The sequence below is a fragment of the Mugil cephalus genome, chromosome 1 (genome assembly GCF_022458985.1).
Source record: "Mugil cephalus isolate CIBA_MC_2020 chromosome 1, CIBA_Mcephalus_1.1, whole genome shotgun sequence".
NCBI classification, from domain to species: Eukaryota; Metazoa; Chordata; class Actinopteri; order Mugiliformes; family Mugilidae; genus Mugil; species Mugil cephalus.
This window is the reverse complement of record NC_061770.1, coordinates 23,083,382-23,104,455: the sequence shown is the minus strand read 5'-3', so window position 1 is coordinate 23,104,455 and position 21,074 is coordinate 23,083,382. Positions and strand designations below refer to the sequence as shown.

The 21,074-nt window shown below is 41.2% G+C and overlaps 1 protein-coding gene across 5 annotated transcripts in view; it reads left to right on the top strand.

The window, feature by feature from the left end:
• Nucleotides 1-21,074, top strand: part of LOC125008034 (paired box protein Pax-7-like) — a 42,740-nt gene that overhangs the window by 10,001 nt on the left and 11,665 nt on the right. For all 5 annotated transcript variants that reach the window (XM_047585443.1, XM_047586162.1, XM_047587010.1 and 2 more), the window contains exons 5-7: nt 11,821-12,020; nt 17,315-17,480; nt 19,431-19,630. In XM_047585443.1, coding sequence (XP_047441399.1) covers nt 11,821-12,020; nt 17,315-17,480; nt 19,431-19,630 — 566 coding nt within the window. The remainder of the gene's footprint in view (nt 1-11,820; nt 12,021-17,314; nt 17,481-19,430; nt 19,631-21,074) is intronic.

Sequence of the window (21,074 nt, the reverse complement as noted above, 5' to 3'; positions counted from 1 at the left end):
GCACATTATTGTTTTTGTCACAGAAGGTTTGAAGGACTTGATAGAGAAGAAGGAGAAGCAGCATCACTCTCTGCTAGTGATGTGCAGATATATCGATACTACCGATACCAGGTCTTTATGCTCTAAAATCAATTCTCAAATCAAAATATTGATACTTTCGATACTTCAGTCATTGGAGGTGATGTAGGAAACACAGTGGAAAGTGACTAAACTATTGAGGTTGTGGCAACACAACAAACCTTGTGAAACACAAACACAGGTTAAACCACAACAGAGAATATGAGGCATTTATGAGGAGGAGGACAGAAGAGGAGAGAACAGAGTCAGAATTAAGATGAAAGTTTTCATTTCTTAATAGTTAAACAATCATTTATTTTAATGGTCTTATTATTTGATAATTTTTTTGTGTATGATTGTGTCTCTGTTTGGTTTTTCTGTTGTTGTATTAGCTCGGCTCTATAGTAAATGAGGCCACTACCTCAATATACTTCAGAGTTTAAAATAAATAACTAAATTACTCTGATGCGATGATTTGAAATACACATTTTTTTTAGGTTTATCAGACACATTAGAGTGTATTTACGCATAGTATCGGATCGGTATCGCCGATACCAGCCTGAATGTTACTTCGTATCGGATCGGTTTGGTATCGAACATCATCGCTCTCCACATGAGGATGTGGCTCAGTAAAGTCACACTTAACCCTTTATAGGGAGAGGAACCATATTTAATAACTTCCACACACATGTTAAATTAGGAGCCGGTGTTTCTGAGTGAAGTTGAGAAGCTTGAGGTTTTCATCAGTTAGAGAAGATCAAGAACATCCTCAAATGTGGACTTCAGGGTCCACCTCTGGATTAACGCTGAGCTTAACCGCTTTATCAGGTGTCACAAAAAAATGGTCTAATTTCTGAAATTTTTTACCACTTAAGGATGTTGTAGTGTCATAGACCTTGATTCTTTCATGAATATATCTGCAGTGTTGTAATGTTACGGTGTTGAAGCTCATCATGTGTATTTCTTTTCTTAATATTGTACAATCGTTTGCATTCACCTGGTTTTTAATCGACGTAGCCGGTCTGTTTGACTATTTATAAAACCTGTAATATAATCAATTATATGTTACACATTATTAACCAACTTATTTTTAACTGATTACTACATATATTGGGCAGCAGACCACATTTATAGATCATTCTTCAGCTGCCTTCACCTGCTCGACATCAAGATACCAGAATTAAATAATAGACCAATCATTATTTTTATTATATAAAATATGGTTTCTGTTTCATCTTCTTCCTCATCTCTCTTGATATTGAGTTAAACTTTGATCTAGTAGTAACTTTATGGACAAATTACCTCCTTATTTTGACGAAGTGCATCATGCACTTGTAAGATACATTAGAATTTATGTGTTTTTCAAACAAAACAACATGTGTCCACGTGGGTCACATCCATTTGTTTGACCAGAGTGTTCCCATGAATCCCTCATAGGGCAGATAAACGAAACGAAATCACTCACAATGTGCTCGTCAGATTCAGGAATTTATTCTGCACAGTTGGAAATGTTACCTGTTGGTTTTCCTATTGAGAGGAAAATGGGAATATATCGAACTTTTCTCCCGCATAATTTTTCACTCTCTTTCTTTCTCACATTGTTTTTTGTTTATGAAGAGAAGTGGTTTTCTGCTTCTTTTGCATTTATTTTCCAGTGTGGCAGCTCCGTGACTCAAAGTAGCCCTGATTTCAGTCCTATTTGCTAGTTAATACCGTTTTGTGTTGTTTTGTACCTGCTTTTGGATGTGATGTCCAGCTCTGACTGCAGCCATTTTGGGTTAGCCAGTTGTGAGAGGGAGCAGCAGAGTCCGTCTTCTTCCTGCTTACAACCTCATCCCCCGCTCCCCAATCTCAGTATTCAGCCTGGCTCACTATTTAATGTGTTGTGTAGGAAGTATTGTTTACGTTTGCCTATATGTTCATTGTAGCCCTGGTAGCCAACGAGCTAAAAGAGCCACAGTTTTAAAAGTGAAAAACAATCACTATAATAAAACTTTCCTCACCTTGTGCACTGTCCTTAACTACGTTCTGCTCTAACGTGTCATGGATTAAAGGATTATCTTGTCTTATCTTATTGAGAGCAACTTAAACAAAACAGCATTATTTTCTAAAGAGCTGAATATTTTAAGAATAAACAAGGTTTACGACATAACTTTAATTTATTAGTGAGATTCTTTGAATGCTTTTGAACGTGATGTGATTTGGCGTCTTATGTCAGTTTTTAGCTTTAGGTGTACGACTATATGACGCACAATTTATGAGACGTGTAGAGAGAGCGACCGAGTCCAAACACCGACACACTAACGGAGGGATATCTGTTCCCTCTGAAGCCCCCGTACAGCCGATATAAAAAACTCACCTCTTCCTCCATTTCTTACAAAATGTACATTTCAAAGCTTTTGACCACAATCTGTAACGATAGTCAACGAGCACGAATCACTCCACTTTCCTCTGCACGGGCTCCCGACCGCTAATCTACTTTCTTCTAAAATAAGATTATTCTATTGCTCCGGAAAAACTTTCTGCAATTCTTTCCCTTAATCCTGCAGCTGTCCGTTGAGGGCTTTGCTGTGTCGAGTATATCTTAGGAGTGCCTCTTATTATTATATTTGCTCCCAGCTCTAATCTCTATCAGTATTTATATTGACAGTCGGCAATTTTTGTTTGTGGCTATTTCTTTTTTCTTTTTTTTTATCTGCTAAATAAAGACACATGCATGCTAGTGCCTGGGGAGGAAAAGAAGATAAAGACTTTGCATTAATAGCAGTTTGCTAAGACACAATGCCACGATAAAGCCAGCATCTTTGTGTGGGCTGGATTGAGTTCAGTGCCAATTCTGTGTAGCGTTTACTGAGGGCACGCCGCTTCCCTGTAACGGCAGATGTTTGTGGATGCAACTGTCTGTTCAAGTGTTATTTTTCACAGTGTAACAACAAAAGTTTTTCCATTTTTTTTTTCTTTCTTTCCGAGCGAAGAGCGCGCACGGAGTTTGGCAAATATTTCTCTCACCACTTTAAACACTTTAAAAACTGCCTACATTGCACGCGCTCCGCTCATGCTTGCTGACTATACACTTTTTTGCTTGCATTTGTGGCGACTAAATGCCATTGTGTCGGAGCTGTACTGGAACAAAAGGCGGGAACAATGCTGAACCGTGTGAATGGGAGCGTGTGCAGAGAGCGGCGGCGGCGCCGGCGCCCCGTTCGGGCTCGTATTTTTTAGGCCTTTTGTCGACGGAGCGACTCCCGGTGCCAACTGGCAGATTTCATTTCACTTTCTTTTGTTTTTCTTTGAATAATTTTTTTTAAAACTTTGGCTTTGGCCTCAATTAGCTCAGCGTTTAGACCTTCGATTCGAGGCCTTTTTCATTGTTGCGCAGGCATTAAAAGTCTGAGAGGCAAATGAAAATATTCCGTCACAGCAAAAAAAAATAAAAAAATGAAACGAACCTGTGACATTAGAGTGAGTTGTACAGAAAAGGAGTTGGTGAAGGACATGTTCTGTAGCATGAATTTAATTATATCCTCCTTCTTTTTGCGTTGGCAGCTGCAGAGTGTATTATGCTAACAATCACAACATTTCAGAAATATACGACCAAAGTGAGTATAGTAAGTACAAGTATCCTTTTAATATTAATTCACAATATTTTAGTAAGAGATGTGAAACTGTGAAATGAGTGCGCTTCATCAGCCTCCCCCCATCTATCCGTTCCGTGTCACGCCTCGCCACCGTTTGACCTATTTAATTCTTAAATATGCAGGTGGCACTTTGCTCGGCTGCTCAGCCTCAGTGACTCAGTCTCAAAGTGTTTTACTGAAGTCTCACGGACTGTGACAGGGCTGGTCATGGTCTTTTCACGGCCCGCGGCCTCCCCCCCCCCCCCCGAGGTGCTGCCTCTATTTGCTGCCTTCAAAAGGCCCCAGGAGGCTCTCGGGCCTCTGTTGTTTAAGATGAACCCACTTTGTAACTCGTGCGGCTAACCCACAAAGAGGCCCTTTAAAAGAGAGCGTTTGGGAGCAAAGGCTCCGCATCCGACACCTCTCCACATCAGTACATCTATTTACACAGTGTAGAAGTGGACGAGTACTGCTGGGTACATGCTCTCCTCCTCTGTTTACCTAGGAGCTCTGTGGAATAGATGTTTGATGGAATTATTAATAACAGCATGTTTTATGAAGTCACTTTTGAGATCTTTGTCTTTGGAAATGAATGGAAGTCAATAGGACAGTGACAGTTTTTTTCAGATTTACACATTTTTGCTTGTCGCTTCGGGGTAATTTTACATAGAAATGCTGCTCAACTGCACTAGCAGCGACCTGGGACGTAGAAAAAAATGTCTTTGTGGCTGTTAGTAATATCATAGCATGCAGTTAAAACACTGTGCTACTAATCAACAGCTTAAAATCTTGAAATATGTCTGTAGCAGTTCTCGGTAAATATGGAAAAAGCTAAAACTCAGTCCAGCCGCATGCAGTAGACAAGCTGCTCTCTCTATGGTTACAAACCTCCTCCTGGCAATTTCTGCTGTGTTGTGTGTTGAGTGTAAAACATCCTGGACAAGTCTTGTGGCACGAGCACCATGAGATGTCATTTTTTCGCCTTTTCACTCGGTGCCAAGCGACGCTAAATGTGCTCTGTTTCAAATAACGTACACGGCTAAGACAGATATTCCCAACGCAAGCACGTCAACGAGACATTTCGTGAGAAAGACGTCATTTCGCACCAATAAAACTGTTGAAATAATACAGTCTGTTTGCATGGTCAGAGCCCATTGAGCAGAAGTGAAAGCAGATCCAGAGTGTAATTCTACTGGAACTAATATGATTTTCAAAATGACCCATAATTAGTTTCATGCAGCTCAGTCACTCTTTGTCCCTGTGTCTTGGTCAAAGTGGGAAACAGTATTGTTAGTGCACGCTGCAAAAAAAAAAAAAAAAAAAAAAAGGGACGGGCAGTCACGAAATTCACATCCAGCGAAGAAACCAGGAAAAATTCACATTTAATATTTCTTGCGGTATGCAAATGAAACAACGGCAAAGGGATATTATTATTTCAGCCACACAAGGTCCTCATTGTGGTGAATATTATAAGAAGAAAAGTGCTTCTCCTTACTGTCACAATTACTTTAAAGTGCACTGACGTCACATACTTTCATCTACTTTAGAGTTTAAAGTGAACACATGTGACAAAACAAGTTAAATAAAACTGATAAAGCAAAGTTGGATCTTTCCCGTCTAGTTTGGAGATAATTTAGGGGTTTGTGCAACAGTGACCACTTTCCTTCGTTTTTCCTCTTTTAAAAAACAAAACCCTGGTGGGAAGCTTTGCATTCGCCGCGAACAGATCTGCTTCTAGTTTATCGTGTTTTAGACTTAGCACAGAAAAATAGAAACGAGACCAAATCTGGCAGTTGTTGCCAGAACATGTAAAACATGTTTTCATTTGATGATAAATTACTTTCGCTAGTAGAGGGAGGGGGGAGTATAAATAACAAGAATATTCCTCTTTTCTTTTACTTAGTCTTTCTGGAGGAGGACATTGTGCAGGTTGTACACCAGCAAAGTGAGGACATTTGAGCAAAGTGAGGACATTTGGTCCGGTCCTCACTTCTTAGGGGTAAAACTTAAGGTTTTAGGGTAAATGTTATTATTAGGTTATGGTTCGGGTTCGGGTCTAGGGAATGCAGTCGCTTTGTGCAGTCCTCGCAAAGATAGTCATACAAACTTGTGTGTGTGTGTGTGTGTGTGTGATCTTGTACGATTATCTTTCTGAGGACCAGTTTGAGTTTTTGCAAACTGGGGACATTTTTTTCAAGTTCTTTACAATGCTGTTTAAGGGTTTAGACTTTTAGGGTAAAGGTTATAATTAGGTTATGGTGAGGATTAAACACTAAGAAATGCATCATGTCAATGAATGTCCTCACAAAGATAGCCATGCAAACATTGGTGTGTTAGCGTGCGTGTTTGTGTGTGTGTGTGTGTGTGTGTGTGTGTGTGTGTGCAGCACACGGTGTCATTGATCTGATAAAATGTAAATGCCACTAATGTATTCCCTCTGTAACCAGAGAACACGTCATTATGTGAAAACAAAGTGTGCAACGTGTTATTTTATAAAGCACCTCCTGTACGAACCCTGTGGCTGGAGTTTACGTCACTGTGTGTGTGTGTGTGTGTGTGTGTGTGTGTGTGTGTGAGGAGCTGCATCAATGCTCGCATTCTCCTGATAAGACGTAGCATGCCAATCCAGGGATCTGGTGGAGACAAAGATGAAGTCCAGGTTTTGCCCCTCTATCAGCTCTGGGCGTCTGTCTCATTACCATAATCTCTGCTTTCCATTATCAGCTGGAGAGAGGAGCTGACCCTCCTGATCCACCGGCCTGTCAAACTTTATTCTCTTCCATCCTGGGGATCCTTATTGTGCTGCCTTCCAAAGCAAGCGTAGGGCTGCTGCTAGCATGCGATACCAAACCTCCAGTGCCGTTCAGGTTGTCACCAGACACTAACAGCCACACTGCGCCGTGACACGCACTTTCATTTACATCGTCCAGTCGTTATGAGACTCATTCCCGGCTCTGCTTTACAGATCCACTCTCAGGTGACCCAGATTCTGATGAAGTCAGTCCTGTTGGAAGAACAAACTTAAAATGAAATGTTTTTACAATTTTTTGTTGTTTTACTTTATACTTTAAACCATTAAAGCAGCAGGAGGATCTGGGAGCAGTTTTGTTTGTTTCTAAACTATGTCGTGGTATAAACCAGCTGTTAAAGTCGAACTTTATCTTTAAATCTCTTATTTCTAGGGCCAAGAGATTAAACAGGGAGCCCCTACCTTCTATATGTGTTCTATATTAAACTCGGCCTAGTGCTATTTATAAATATACATTATTATCATTATTTTGCATTAAGCTATTCAAATAATGCATGTCCAAATATTCATTTTGCCAGAAAATTAAAAAAGAATATATACATACATAAAAAATGTCTACTCAACTAAAGATTTTGCGACCCCCGTGCAGTACTTCCACGGACCCTCTAGGGGTCGCGGACCCTCTGTTGAAAACCCATGCCCTAGGGGAAATATATTTATATTTATTCTCATATATTCTTTATTCAGTGTCATCATGTTTGTACAGTTGCTGCAGATCCCGAAGTGTGAATATGTTATTTTATCTTCTATCAACAAAAAGCAAAGGGACTGTTTTTGGCGATAATTTGTCTCAAACTGTAAAAATAAATAAATAAATAAATACAACAAGGCTTGTTCCAGCCTAATTTCACCCGCATCCTTTGCTCGCTCCCACCTCTGGCCCTCTCCTGTCCTAAATCCAGCAGCATGTGGAGGGAAAACAAATAGAGTCCATCCTGTCGCAGCAACACCCCGAGGACTCCGAGGTGTCTTTTCAGAAAGGGAGCTCAGCCCACTGTAGTGGCCTCAAGTGTTGTCACGCCGAGTTAGAGCCAAATTGCTTTGCAGCAATCCCTCCACCCCATTCTTCCACCAACCTATGAGCAAACAAGACATTTACTGTAGAAGCAAGGCCTTTTTTTTAAAGATGACAGTGTGTTAAAAAAAAAAAAAAAAAATCTATGCTTGTTTTTAGCTTGGTTTTTTAGAAAAACAAATCTTCTCTGGGACTAAATGTTGAAAGAATTGATTTAATTAATGCAGCAGCATGTCCCGCAGCCACATGTAATCCACTGAGAATTCTCTAGTGGGAGCTTTCAAGGAGGGGTAGCTTGGGGGGGGGGGGACAAAAAGATATTCTCCCTGAGAGCCTTCCAGTGGCCTGTAATGGGAGCTTCGCACTAATCCCATAATTCCTTGTTTAATTAAACTACAGAGCTGACCCTGTAGTTGTCTAAGCCAGTTTGATGGGCCTCTTCTCTCTTACTTCAGCTGCACATGAGCAACTTCTGCTCACAATGAACGCATTGAGACGAGCTCGGTTCGCACAAACAAAATCAATAATCTGTGGAAAAACATCCACACTCCACAGTCAATGCTGTTTACTCAACGAGAAGACGGAAAGACGTGTCGTCCGAGCAGCTCCTCCGGTTCTAAAGGACTGGTGGAGGGGTTGAGGTTTAAATAGGAACATCTCCCACGACTAATGTCCGTTAACGAGGAGCTACTTACCTGTTGTTGGACGAGACTACTTGTCCCTGTCCTCTCTCCAGTAGATGGAGACTCTATCAGTCAGAAGCTCCGGTCTCAAGGTGTCAACAGGAGGTGAAACTTCTTCTTGGGGAACAGATGTTCAGGCTGTGTTGTAGATTGATGGCAGATTGTTATGTCAGTCCACTTTCCCTGTTCGGAGAAGGTTTTTCCAATTTCATGTACAAGGCTTCCTCTACTCCTCTTTCAAAATATCTGTCATCTCTAGCTAAAATGTGGACGCTGTCTTCAAAGTCCTTTGTCCTTTGGGTGGATCGTTGAATCGTTTCCTGACATTTGTGGATGGGTTGTTTTGTTTCCGCAGTGTAAAAGTCTCATTAACAGACACATCAAGTGAGTTTTGATGGGCTGCACCCACAGATGCTCCTATTTAAACCTAACCAGTCCTTTAGAGCTGAAGAAGCTAATTGGATGAATCGCCTTTTCGTTTATTTATTTTTTGGATATACCATGACCTGAATGACTCAGAACCTTCACAGAGATAAACATTTAATGCATTTGCATTTGGTAAGTGGCTCTTTCAGAAGCACTTTTTATCGTTACATCAAAAAACAGTGATGCAGTGGGTCATTCATGAGACCACACCAATGCTTGATAGGTTAATCCGTGATTCTAAATTGTCTATAAAGTGTGCATGTTGGCGTCAATGGTTGTTTGTCTTTCTGTGTTCTGTGGCGACTTGTCCAAGGTGTAAACATTCTCTTGTTCGGTGTCAACTGGGATACGCTCCAGCACCTACACAACCCTCTAAGGCAGAGGCCTTCAACGTTATTTAGGCCAGGGACCCCCAAACTAATGGAGAGATTAAGTATGGACCCCCTACTTACTATATCTGTTCTATATTAAACAGAAAATAATCGTCAGATGTCGCACTGAGGAGAAGCACACAACTTACACAACTTATTTAACCTCGGATGAATGGATGTTGATGGGAGCGAGCTGCACTGTCACTGTTAACTTCTCTTCTGCTAATATTTCAACATACGTCTGAGTTTCACTTGGGAACTGAAGATACTCTAGGGCCAGTTGCAGGGAACCTGACAGAGTCAGTGTTTAATGTGCAGCCTCGTGATTGGCTCAGCAGTCTTAGAGGCGGGGCTTACTCTGTACAGGAAGCTTAGATTGACAGGTCCTATATCACTGAATGAGTCAAGTTCTGACTTAAAGGTAGCATCTTCTGCCTTCATTTATCCCTTTATTAAAATATGTTGGATTCGTGTTAATGTGTATTTAATACAATTTCAATTTCTATGATAAAATTAGAAAAATATATATATAAAATGTATAATCAACCAAAGATTTTGCAACCCCCCCTGTATTTACTTCTGCGGAATACATAATAAACTGATGGTTTGGATATTAATGCACAAACCTCTGAAGATTTGCAAACATCAATTCTGGTTATGCAACGACAAAACGTGTTTGCCATCTTGCTTATTATCAAATTACTTATTTTGTATAGTACCCAAGAAAGGTAGATGACTAACAAGTAAACATGTTATTGCAGTTCCTATATATATATATAGACACCTGACATTTGTGGATTATTACTGTTTTTATCTTCTGCTGTCATTACCAAAGAATCGTTGCTTACCTAGCCAGTTTGTACATAAAGCCACAGTGTTTAAGAGGAATAGGTTACCAAAACATCTACCTAATTTGGGTATTCCTTACACAAAACCCAACAAGATTCACTGTTATTTGTCACAAAATCCAGAGACTGGAGTTGTGGGTTCAGCCTGACCTTGATGTCACACTAACATGCAGAAGAGCAATTTCAGATCTCAGGATATCTAACCTCGAATCCAACAGCAAGCCGCATCAATTCAAATGTCTCTCTGCATGTTTCACATCTGTCATGGCTTCCAGTGAACGGCCACGCGGACACATTGTGAGTTCAGTCAGAGTTAAATCACATTTTAAGCCTGCCAGTGTCTCAGCTGCCCTGAGGCCAGCCATCAAAGAATGGTGCCACACATGGCACCAAGGTGGTCTGGAGAGATTAGCACCTCTCATTCGCCTCCATCTCTCACCGATATCCCCGGGGGGGGTGCTGGGATATGCAAGTTTGACAAAGATTTACCAAGCGTTGTTTTGCCGTATAAATAACACCACAGAGAAGGAGATTGGCTGTATTTAAAGCATCATCATCATCATCATCTCATCTATTTCACACTCTTGTAGCATCTCCCAGAAGGCAGGAGTGTGAAGAGGTTGTGTTGTGGGTGTGTATCGTCCTTGGTGTTGTTGTTGTGGACTCTCCTGATAACACTAAATGTCCGGTAGTTGATGGGAAAGCTCCTCTAATAATCAACTTTGTAGATCTTTCCTGTCCTGAGCAGTTCTCACACTGTGAGTGAAGTGGCAGCAACACTGATGACAACTGGTGCTTCTGTAAAAGTTGCTATGGTTTTGGATGAAATCCAAGTTCTTCTCAAGAAGTACGGTCATTGTTGGGATGTCTTCAGGAGCTGCTGAGAGTTGTGATGTATAATGGGAGGTGTTAGTCATCTTCTCGACCTTTTCTGCATTTAAGGAGATATTATCGTCCTTACACCTGTATGTTGTCTCCACTCCCCGGGAGATCAGTGACTGTGGTGTCACCTACAAACTGTATGATGCCGGTGATGGTCTGAGAGGCCACGGTGACTCAACACAATAACTGGACATATACAAATATGATGCAGATGTTGACAGATGGCATCAGCTCAGCTAAGCTCTCAAAATCGCCATGATCCCTAAACGTGACCCCATGCCTGCCACGTATTCTTGGATGTAAACAAGAGCCACATCCATCAAACCTTAGTTCTTCTGTTGGTGGTGGACAAAGGACAAAACTTCCCATTGTGCTATGGCTTGTCACCCAAAGTATTTTTTTACCTTTTTTTGGAAAAGGGCAGATGTGGCAGGTGATTGGACAACCCTAACCCTATTACAGGCCTAGCACAACAAGCCGCAGTCTTAAAAGCTAGAAAACTCTCAGTGCAGATGATTCTTGCGGGCTTCGTAACGAAAGTCTTCACAGTAGTGACCACCGCACTTACAACACAACCCTATGGATGCTCACAAGATGCAGATTGGTAGTTTAAAAGCCTACATGATGGATTGTAGTGTGATTGCAGAAATCTTGCAAGAATCCATCTGCCTCGCAAGGTTTGCTGCTTCAGATTTGGGGCTGTCAGGAAGAATTTTGCATGATTGCTGAGTTGAATAGCTGAATATGCTGCACATTGTTATGCTGTGTGCATGAAAACATGTGTTGTGAATCAGTAGTTGAGTTTTCTTCCAAATGTTCTGACATTGCAGCATAAATTGAAAGCTGACAACCTGCTACTGATATTTATGTTGTGAGAAACGTGCCATTCATTGACAAGTGAGGCTTCATTTTGAGCTAAAAAGGAGTTTTGATTAAGGGGGAGAGCATCTTTATTGGAAATGACATGTTGTGCCATCGCTAAACGATGAGCGTGGTTAACAGCCCTTCTATGGACCTCATTTCAATCTACACGTCTCAACGTTGCATTCTTTTCCGTCATTAAATTATCAGAGTGTAAAACACGCCGACATCTCCTCCGTGTGCTTGTTCAGGAACCCGGATGGATGAAGTGTCAGACGTGGAATCGGAGCCCGACCTCCCTCTGAAGAGGAAGCAGCGCAGGAGTCGGACTACTTTCACGGCGGAGCAGCTGGAGGAATTGGAGAAAGCTTTCGAAAGAACACATTACCCTGACATCTACACCAGGGAGGAGCTGGCCCAGAGGACTAAATTAACTGAGGCCAGGGTGCAGGTACTACACTGACATCTCACTTTCTGCCCATCTATTCATTCATTTCAATTTAATAGCTAAAACTATAACTGTGCTGTGCAACAAAATTACTCCATACTGTCTTGGTATTACTGTACACTGCATGCTGTATTTGCACTGTTGTAAAATACAAGATATTCACAGAGCAGGTTGTATATTTGCCATCTTATTCACACATACACATAGAATAATGTTGAAGACTCCCGTCTTAAATCAGGAACCTGCCTTTGGTCTGTGTAACTTGTTGACAGCTCCACAGTGCTCCAGTTGTGCTGGAGAAAACACTGCAGAGGTCTGACAACAGCTGTTAGGTGCTTAGCAGTGTGGTTGGGGCTGCATTCCTTGTGCGTGTCTCACTCCCCAGCTTCTTGGCTGGAATTCCCTTTTCCCACCACTTTCAAGACCACCACTTACAGATCACAGAAGTTTGGGCTCTCAGGAGCTTTAGGCTCCAGCAGCAACATGGATCAATCAAGACCCAGAAAACTGAGACAGTGAGAAACTAGCATTGGGGATGGAAAACAGACTTTTTTATTTATTATTTTTATTTTATTGTTTATTTGATGGGGACAATGGACATCGATGAACAGTCGGTGCAAATATATGACATCATGTAAATATGCCGGATTAGCTCAAAGCTAATTTCCATACAAAATCGACAAAAGTATTAGCACCAGTTACAACATAGCTAACTGTACTTAGCTCATGTACCTGTAGGTTACAGAATTATCTGTGTGCTTGATACAGGTCGTCCTATATCCACTGACTAAGGCTTGCATTCAGAAAGGTTACAGTACTACAGACTCAGGGTGGGTATTGACAAGGACTTCACGATATGTATCGTAATACTTGAATCACGATACGATATTGCGATATTATGATATTGCAATATATTGCAGTATTCTACTTAGTTCACTGAGAAATGTTAAATGCAGCTTAAAATATACATTGTATATATGTACATTAGATGACAGTGGTAATTCATTGGTCAAATATTATTATTTCACTTGTACAGAAAAAGTGATGGTGGAGGTGTGAAAGTTGTTCAGATCAGCCCAAAACATGACTTTTATTATTTTTTTACCCACTTCTACTACACACTAGGGGTTGCATGACATGTCAGATTTTATAAAGCTGACTGTTTTGTGGTTACAGTAAAGTCGACACCCACTAGTTGCTGATGTTGTCACTAATAAAGTAGAAAGCAGTGCTTTGCAATAATGAAATCTATATTCTTGCCCTAAATACATATTCTGAGAACAGACAGTTGATGTGCTACATACTGTGACCTACAAACATGTACAGACTGTATAAAAACAGGTTGCAGCTCAGCACCATCAAAAGTATTTAATAGTACTCTACAGCATATTGAAAGATAGGATAGATTTTTTCTCCATGTACTGCAGCTAAAGGTCAAATAACTTTATTAAATAGTTGAAGTGCAGCCTTCTTCTCTTTGAACCATTCCTTTGCTAGTGTTATGCTCTGCTAGCGCTATGCATCGCATTAATACTTTTGTTGTATTTGTGGACTGACATGTCAGTGGTAATATGGGCTTCCACAACTTCATAAATGATACAATGGAACAGCTTTAGGTCCAGGGCAAGTGGGCAAACTAAATCTGCCAATGAGGACATTTTTGGTAGAAATTCAGTTGACCTTGAGCTGTGACCAGTTGTAAGTGATGTATTGAATTACTACTAGAAATGACAGGAAAAAATACAGCTGGAGCAGGATGACAGTGTGGGCTTTTTTCGTAGTTATGCCTGGGTTTTAGAAAAATCGTTGTGGGCCAGTGCACAGGCAGATTAGATCTGCCTCCTGCAATGTTTTGTGCTATTCAATGACAGTTTATTCTTCTAAAATTACCTATTATGCAGACTCAGCCCCCACGTTGAGTCTGCTGGCCCTCACTCCGACTTATGTTCAGACTTAAGAAGTTAAGGAATTAGCTCCATGTGCATTTAAGTAGTGCTTGGCCTCCAGCTCATCCAGTCAGAAAGGCTTTGAGTAGAGGTCTGCCTTGACCTCTTTGGCCTCTCGGTGGAACCTCATGGATGCTTCTGGCTCATCCACAGCTCTCCTTGGAGGGATGGCTGTGGCTGCCATCTGAGTGACATACCTGAGTCCTACCCGAGTCACTTAATTTTACTCATTAGATGTCACAACTGGACATTGGCTGCGTCCAGCTGTGCCCATATCCCACTGGTGAGAACACCTGGAAAATACGAAAATAGAACATTGGTTATGTTCTGTTGCCCCAGATTCTATGAGTGCAGATATAGACATCTATCTGAAATTGGCCATGTTCCTGATTAGTTCCATTTTCCAGTGCATCCATTCCTTGATCGTGACCTAACTGTCCACCCAAATAATCTCTAACTTCTTACTTCCACTTTCTTACCAAAGAATTGCTGCTTTCACTGACAATAACCAGAAGAACTGCATAAAAAGTAAGCAAGTACTACTCTCGGGATGAGTCTTGATCTTGGAACAGCTTCTGAAATCACATAAATAAAGAAAAAGATTAATCAAAAACAGTTTTTTTGTTAATTGTGAAGCTTATATTTAGAACCTTTTCAACCTAATTTCTGCCAGTCTTCAGTAATGGGTCCTGGTGAAGAGAGAGCATGGAGTGTATATACAGTATATTGTACATTGTTTAATCTCCTGAGACCCGGCGTCCTCATATGGGGACAGGTTTTAGGTTTGTGGTAGCTTCTTATTCTGCTTCATTTAGACTCGTTGTCCTCATAAGTGGGCGCCTTTATCTGCCATGTAGTGGTAGCAAAGGGTCAATACACTATCAGTGTAAAAACATGATGCCATGATTTATTTTATTTTTATTTTTATGGTTGAAACTTGTTGTGACATGCACATTTAATAAATTCTATCAGTAGCTAATTAGCAAGTACCCGTTTGAGGACATTGGGATTACATGTCCTGCTCAAAGATGATGTTTAGTTTTTATACTTCTTGGAGAAATTAACGGTACACAACAAATAAAAGCTCGGGTCTCAGGATGTTAAGTCAAATGGCAAACTGGCTATCGATGCTAACACATAATTAGGAACAGAGAGAAAAACATTCGTTCACAGTCCAGTTCACAATTTTGAATCACCAGTTTAATAAACGTGCATATGTTTAGATTGTGAAAGGAAGATAGGGGAAAATTATTTTCAGCAGGAAGTGGATGATGGTAGTAACTCCAGGGCCCTTTTCACTGTAAGGCACCAGTAGTAACCACTCCACCACCTTGGTGTTTAGACTGTTAAATATTTCAGCTGCATAAAAAAAAAAAAAAACATATTCTGTTTGATTTTACACCTTCTGGCGCAAATATGTGCCAATAACTTAAAAAAACACAGTAATGCATGGAGCATCCATGAATTAAATGGCTTCACCAATGAAATGTAACTTTACAGTTAGGGTGTTTTCTGCAGCAGTGGTCACGAGACGGTAACTGGATGAGAGGTTTTATTCTATTTTTCTTCACAGTCCCTCAGATCCACGGTCCCTCTATACCTTTGCAGCTAGAGGTAGAATTGATCTACTTCTACTGGGTCTCTTGCAGAAGTACCCCGGGGCGACAACACCTGTTCTAATTATTTGAGTCTCCTCTACAGAAATAGAAGTCCAAATGATCTTCTCCACTTGAAAGGCATGTTTTCATTTGCTCCAAATGAAAAAAGGAGGATTCCTGGAGAAAGTGGGTGGGTGGAGAGCTGGAGGCGATGCATAGTTTCTTGTTACAACTCTGAATATGTGATGTGTGTGTGCGTGTGTGTGTGCCCTGTACAAATGTATTAACACTCGTGAGTGGTAGTGTTTGATTGAAATGACATAAATGGTAGAAATGCAGTTACCTTTGTGTCCTAATGTGGAACAGTGTATAAGGAAGACTCAGTGGGGAAAAACAAATCCAGGCTCTATGAGTGTGTTTTCTGTGGAACGACAGGCTGATACTTGCTCTGAGTCTCTGTGGTAGTTAGTTGGTTTTAATTAAGAACTTGGAAAGTAGTGGCCTGCTGAGTTGAAAGAAGACAGTTAAGCTTCGGGGCAATACACACCCCTTTGTCATTTCTCAGTCTTTCTGATTTGGCTCACGTTACTGGACCAGGCAGTAGGTGCATGTACATAGGTGTATTTGACATGTTTTTCCATGTTTGGCTACATCTAGGTGTTACGCACAGGGTTGAGTTAATGGGCATTACCCTTGAATCACCTTAAAAAATGTCATCGGTTGTGAAATACTGAACTGGTTTCCCAATTGTGATATTATTTCTGGCTAAAAGAGGATCAGACTATATACTGATATACACTGACCTTCCTAATGCCTCCAAAGCAGTTGTGACTCATCAGAGAATGGACATGGACCTTCTGAAGGTGTCCAAGTGGTGTCAGGATGTTGTTAGTGGGGTCCTCTATGGATCAGCCAACAGACACTTGGGGATCTAGTGAATTTTGAGGCCAGGTCAACTCCTTGTACAGTTTTTCATGTTTTTTTGGAGATGTTCCCAAAGCGTTTTTGTGTGTTTGTTGGTGTCAGGCTGCTGACATCAAGTAGTGTCATTGCTATGGGGTGGGGGGCTACCTGGTCTGGTCTAGGTGGGTGCTACATGTCTAAGTACCATCCACATGAATGAATACCAGTTGTAAAAGTTTCCCGGCAGAACATTGAATTGTCACAAGACGGCCATAATGTTATTTACTACTCCAGTCAGTGGCCATAATGTTGTGGCTGATGGGTGTAAATGTGGCCATATGCGATGATAATATATACTCATAAAAGTTCACATTGAGCCTTGTGGTATCTGGAGGCAGACCCCTTCAGAAGGATGTCCCCCACATCCCACAAGGGCCCGGGGTTGGCATTTACCAAACTTGGACCACACTCTGGGAGAGGGGGATGCCAGAACTGGATGGAACATTGGCCGACACCTGGACTAGTGAGTCACTGGCCATGTTTCACCGGACAGTAAGACCTCCATGGGCAGCTGATGTTATGAGGCTCTGGGCAGCAAAACAGAACAAGGACCTGTTGCCCTCACAGGGATAGCGAGTGTCGAGGCAGGTCAACCCCATATCTGTTTCGGCCTCTGAATAACGTACCTATGTGTGAACGGAGTTTCCTTCAGATGCAGGTTTTTGTGTGTAATTCCCTATTCATACATTGAGAATGTACAACTAGACTCCCTTATGTTGTTAAAATGTTCCCAGAGGACAAACCAAACCAAACAAGAACTAACTGTGCTCTGTTTTTTGTTTTTTTTAAGGTGTGGTTTAGCAATCGAAGGGCCCGGTGGCGAAAACAGGCAGGAGCCAATCAGCTAGCAGCATTCAACCACCTTCTGCCAGGTGGATTTCCTCCCACGGGGATGCCAACACTTCCTACGTACCAACTGCAAGAGTCCAGCTACCCAACCAACACTCTGTCCCAAGGTAGACCAGATAAACCTTCCACCCTGAGAACATAAGGACGTCCCCATCATTAAAGCCACTTTTAGACCTTTGTTAATATGTTTCTTTTTGATTAGACAAAGGGAAACCATTGGTGATACCCTAATAGTTTCATTTAGCCTCAATCCTGACTCCTCTGGTCTTTTTTTTTTTTTTCGTTAGCCTGTCATCAAATTACTCGGATAATTAATTTTTAGTAAGTGGCGCCTGTTATAAAGTGCTGCTAGCAACATTTGTCATTTAACTGACGAAAGAGACATTCGCTTCATTCAGACATTCATAATTCTCATATCCCTACACTTACGTGCCAACCACCTAATTACAATATAAATTATATTTCTGTCTTTCATACCTTGTGTCTTGGAACCTAAGCGTCTAATTGGGTTTGCTCCATCTGCATTTCACTGTGCTTGCACATTGACAGCAAAGATATCTATCTATCTATCTATCTATCTATCTATCTATCTATCTATGCAAAATTAGATAAAATGGAGAGCATGGAGCAGTTTATCCTGCATTTAGTGTGCTCATAATGGTAGATACAAGGATATTTTAGTTCCTCAATTACAATGGTGGTTTGTATCACAGGCAAATATGCAATATAAATATGAATCTAATACGCAGTCTCAGAGCACAGCAGATCAGAAGCAAGGTAAAGTCTGATGCAGCTTTCTTACAAGAAGTCGAAACATAACACTGTTTGTAGAAGATACCCCAAACTCTTGAGCTCTGGAAGGTGGGGGCATGAGATGTTGAGGGCATCCCCACCCACAAGTGAACCACAATAAGCTGGTCCACAGAAATGTCCTCCAACTTGCTGCTAATGTTCACAATTAAGTGGTTGTTCCTGGTACCTGGTGCTACCAGGTGAGAGAAAACCCATAAAATCTGGGACCAGGTAGAGGTCTAGACTACTTTCTTAAGGGCTAGGGTCTTTGCTTTTCTTCTGAGAAGTGAGTTGCAATGAGACTTGTATTGAACACCCATGGCCTCTATCTACAGCTGTGCTTCTCTCTGAACCAGCCTCCTCACCGTTGCGTGAGAATACAACCTACTGCTGCCACCGCTACACGGCAATAACTGTGCGTCATGTGGTGGTGAAACAGTTAATTAGGCAGAATCGCAGCTGTACACGGTGATGGCGGCCAAAGCAGCCCCTACCTGAGGAGGCAGCTGCTGCAGAAATGTAAGAGGGAAGAGGAAATCAGGCTTCTGCTCCCAATTTTCTGTCCATGAGTTCAGATGGTTTTCTTCAAGAGGCAGCTGGTTCAGCACATCATTGGAAAGTTCACATGTTTCCAACAGGTGAGATTTAAGTGCTTGGTAATTATTCTGCTGCAGAGAGGAGCTTTGAGGAGACTCATCACTTCGGCTATACAGAGGGATGACGCCCCAAAACACTATTTGTGTTTTTATCTGGGATGATACACTTGGGCAAAACTGAAAGTGGAGGCCGGAAACTGTATTAGTGTTTGGGAAAAGCTGTGTCTTTTCTTCTGAAGCGTAAGACACTTTCCTTATGCCTGAAATGTTTTAGTGTTACAGTTCCTCGCGCTCACATGGAGGTCGACTTTCAATCGACTTGGAAACGGTGCAAGACGTGCCAGTGAAATTAAGCTTGTTGATTATTGATGGAGTTGACTGCACATTCAACTACACTAAGAAATTACACATTAAAATAGTTTCAAACCCCCAACCCTAGTTCTAACTAAACTAAATCACAAAATCTAGAGACATAGAACAAAGATAAACACCAAAAAAGTGTTAAATAAAAGAGTTATAGTTCACGTACTTTCTTATTTTCTCATCTACTTTGGTTTATTTCCCACCACCAGTGAGTAATACTGTGGTTACACTAGTTGCAGGTTATACCAACTCCAGTTACAACATCTTTCGGTATTAACACGTGTTCTGTTTTGTGTTACTCATCAGACAGTGGCAGCACTGTGCATCGTCCTCAACCATTACCTCCATCCACCATGCACCAGAGCGGCTTGTCCAGCTCTGACAGCGGCTCTGCCTACGGCCTGGCCTCCAACCGACACGGGTTCTCCAGCTACTCCGACACCTTCATGAGCTCCGCGGCACCAAACAACCACGTCAACCCTGTCAGCAATGGACTATCCCCGCAGGTAAGACCTGCTGGATTACTGTGTTACTGTGCACGAGGAAGTGAAGGTAACTTATCACTGGTTAATTAGAATGAATTAAAAACAGCCAATACAAACGTCCAGATTATCTAGTACCATCTGGCCTTCCAGGACTAACCCAGTGTCCTAAGGTGGCATCTCTTACAACATAAATGCATGGGTCTTCAACAGAAATAGGTCTTCACACTAGGCCCCGCCCCTATTGCTGCTGAGCCAATCACAAGGCTATCCCAGGTGCATGCTGCTATGTTCATGTCAGGTATGTTTATGTTTAGGGCAGTTAGTTGGCCACCCTACTGTTGCACATGTTTGAAATAAATTAAAAAAAATAATATTTGAACCTGTGCATCATTTGAATAGCTTCATATTGAATGCAAAATGATGATAATAAATAAATAGCACTAGGCCGAGTCTAATATAGAACACATATAGAAGGTAGGGAGCCCCTACTTGTCTAATGTGTCTTTAGTTTGAGGGTCCTTGGTCTGAAAAATGTCGAAGATCTCATGGTTCTTTATGGCAGAATAGACATATCGCTGGATGAACCTGGAAGAACCTTGAGCAACACTTCATAACAAAGGAAAAACAAGACTTAGATCGCTCTTACACAGCTCTTGCAGAGTATTTAACAATGAGTTTTAAACGGCATATAATCCAAAATAGCAGTATACATAATAATATATAATAATAATAATATAAAAATGTGGAAAAATATTAAAATGCAGCTGTAGCTTATGTTATGTGCTATCTATTGTAAAAAAAAACAACAAAAAAATGTAATATTTCATCTATATTAGTTTTTTATTTTCTGCTCTTTTATTTATTCAGTACATTATTGTATTTATGAGCTTCACAGACGTCTTGTTCAAATAATAAGACAAGATCTCAGTGTATAAAACAAAAAAAAGGATAAAAAAATTCAATCAAATAGTATTGACTCCCGACATTAAATGTACCTGCAGTGAATGCTGCTGCATCCTGTGTGTTTATTGTCCTTTCAGTCTTTTCTCTGAGCACCAGCTGAAGCTTTTCCATCATGGATGCCCCCCCCTCCCTCCCCGACGTCGGCCCTTTCATCGCGTCCCCCCCCCCCTTTTTTTTTTTTTTTTTTACACGTTTACGCCAGATAACAATGCAGGGGCGAATTTCCTAAGATTCCACTTTAAAAATTGCAGGATACCATATGCAGCGCGTCTGACAGCCAATAATTCAATTTGAAACAGCTATATTGCATTTGGAATGTAATTCACACAAGCCATTTCTGCGCCTCCCCCCCCTCAAATTGAAAGGGTAAGAATTAGAGGTTGACTTTCATGTTGAGATGGAGCGCGCTGCCAATTCCGTGTCTTATTTACAGAAAGACAAAATGATAGTATGAAATGCCATCCCTGGGAGGGCACTGCTTGTGTAAATGGAAACCCTTTTC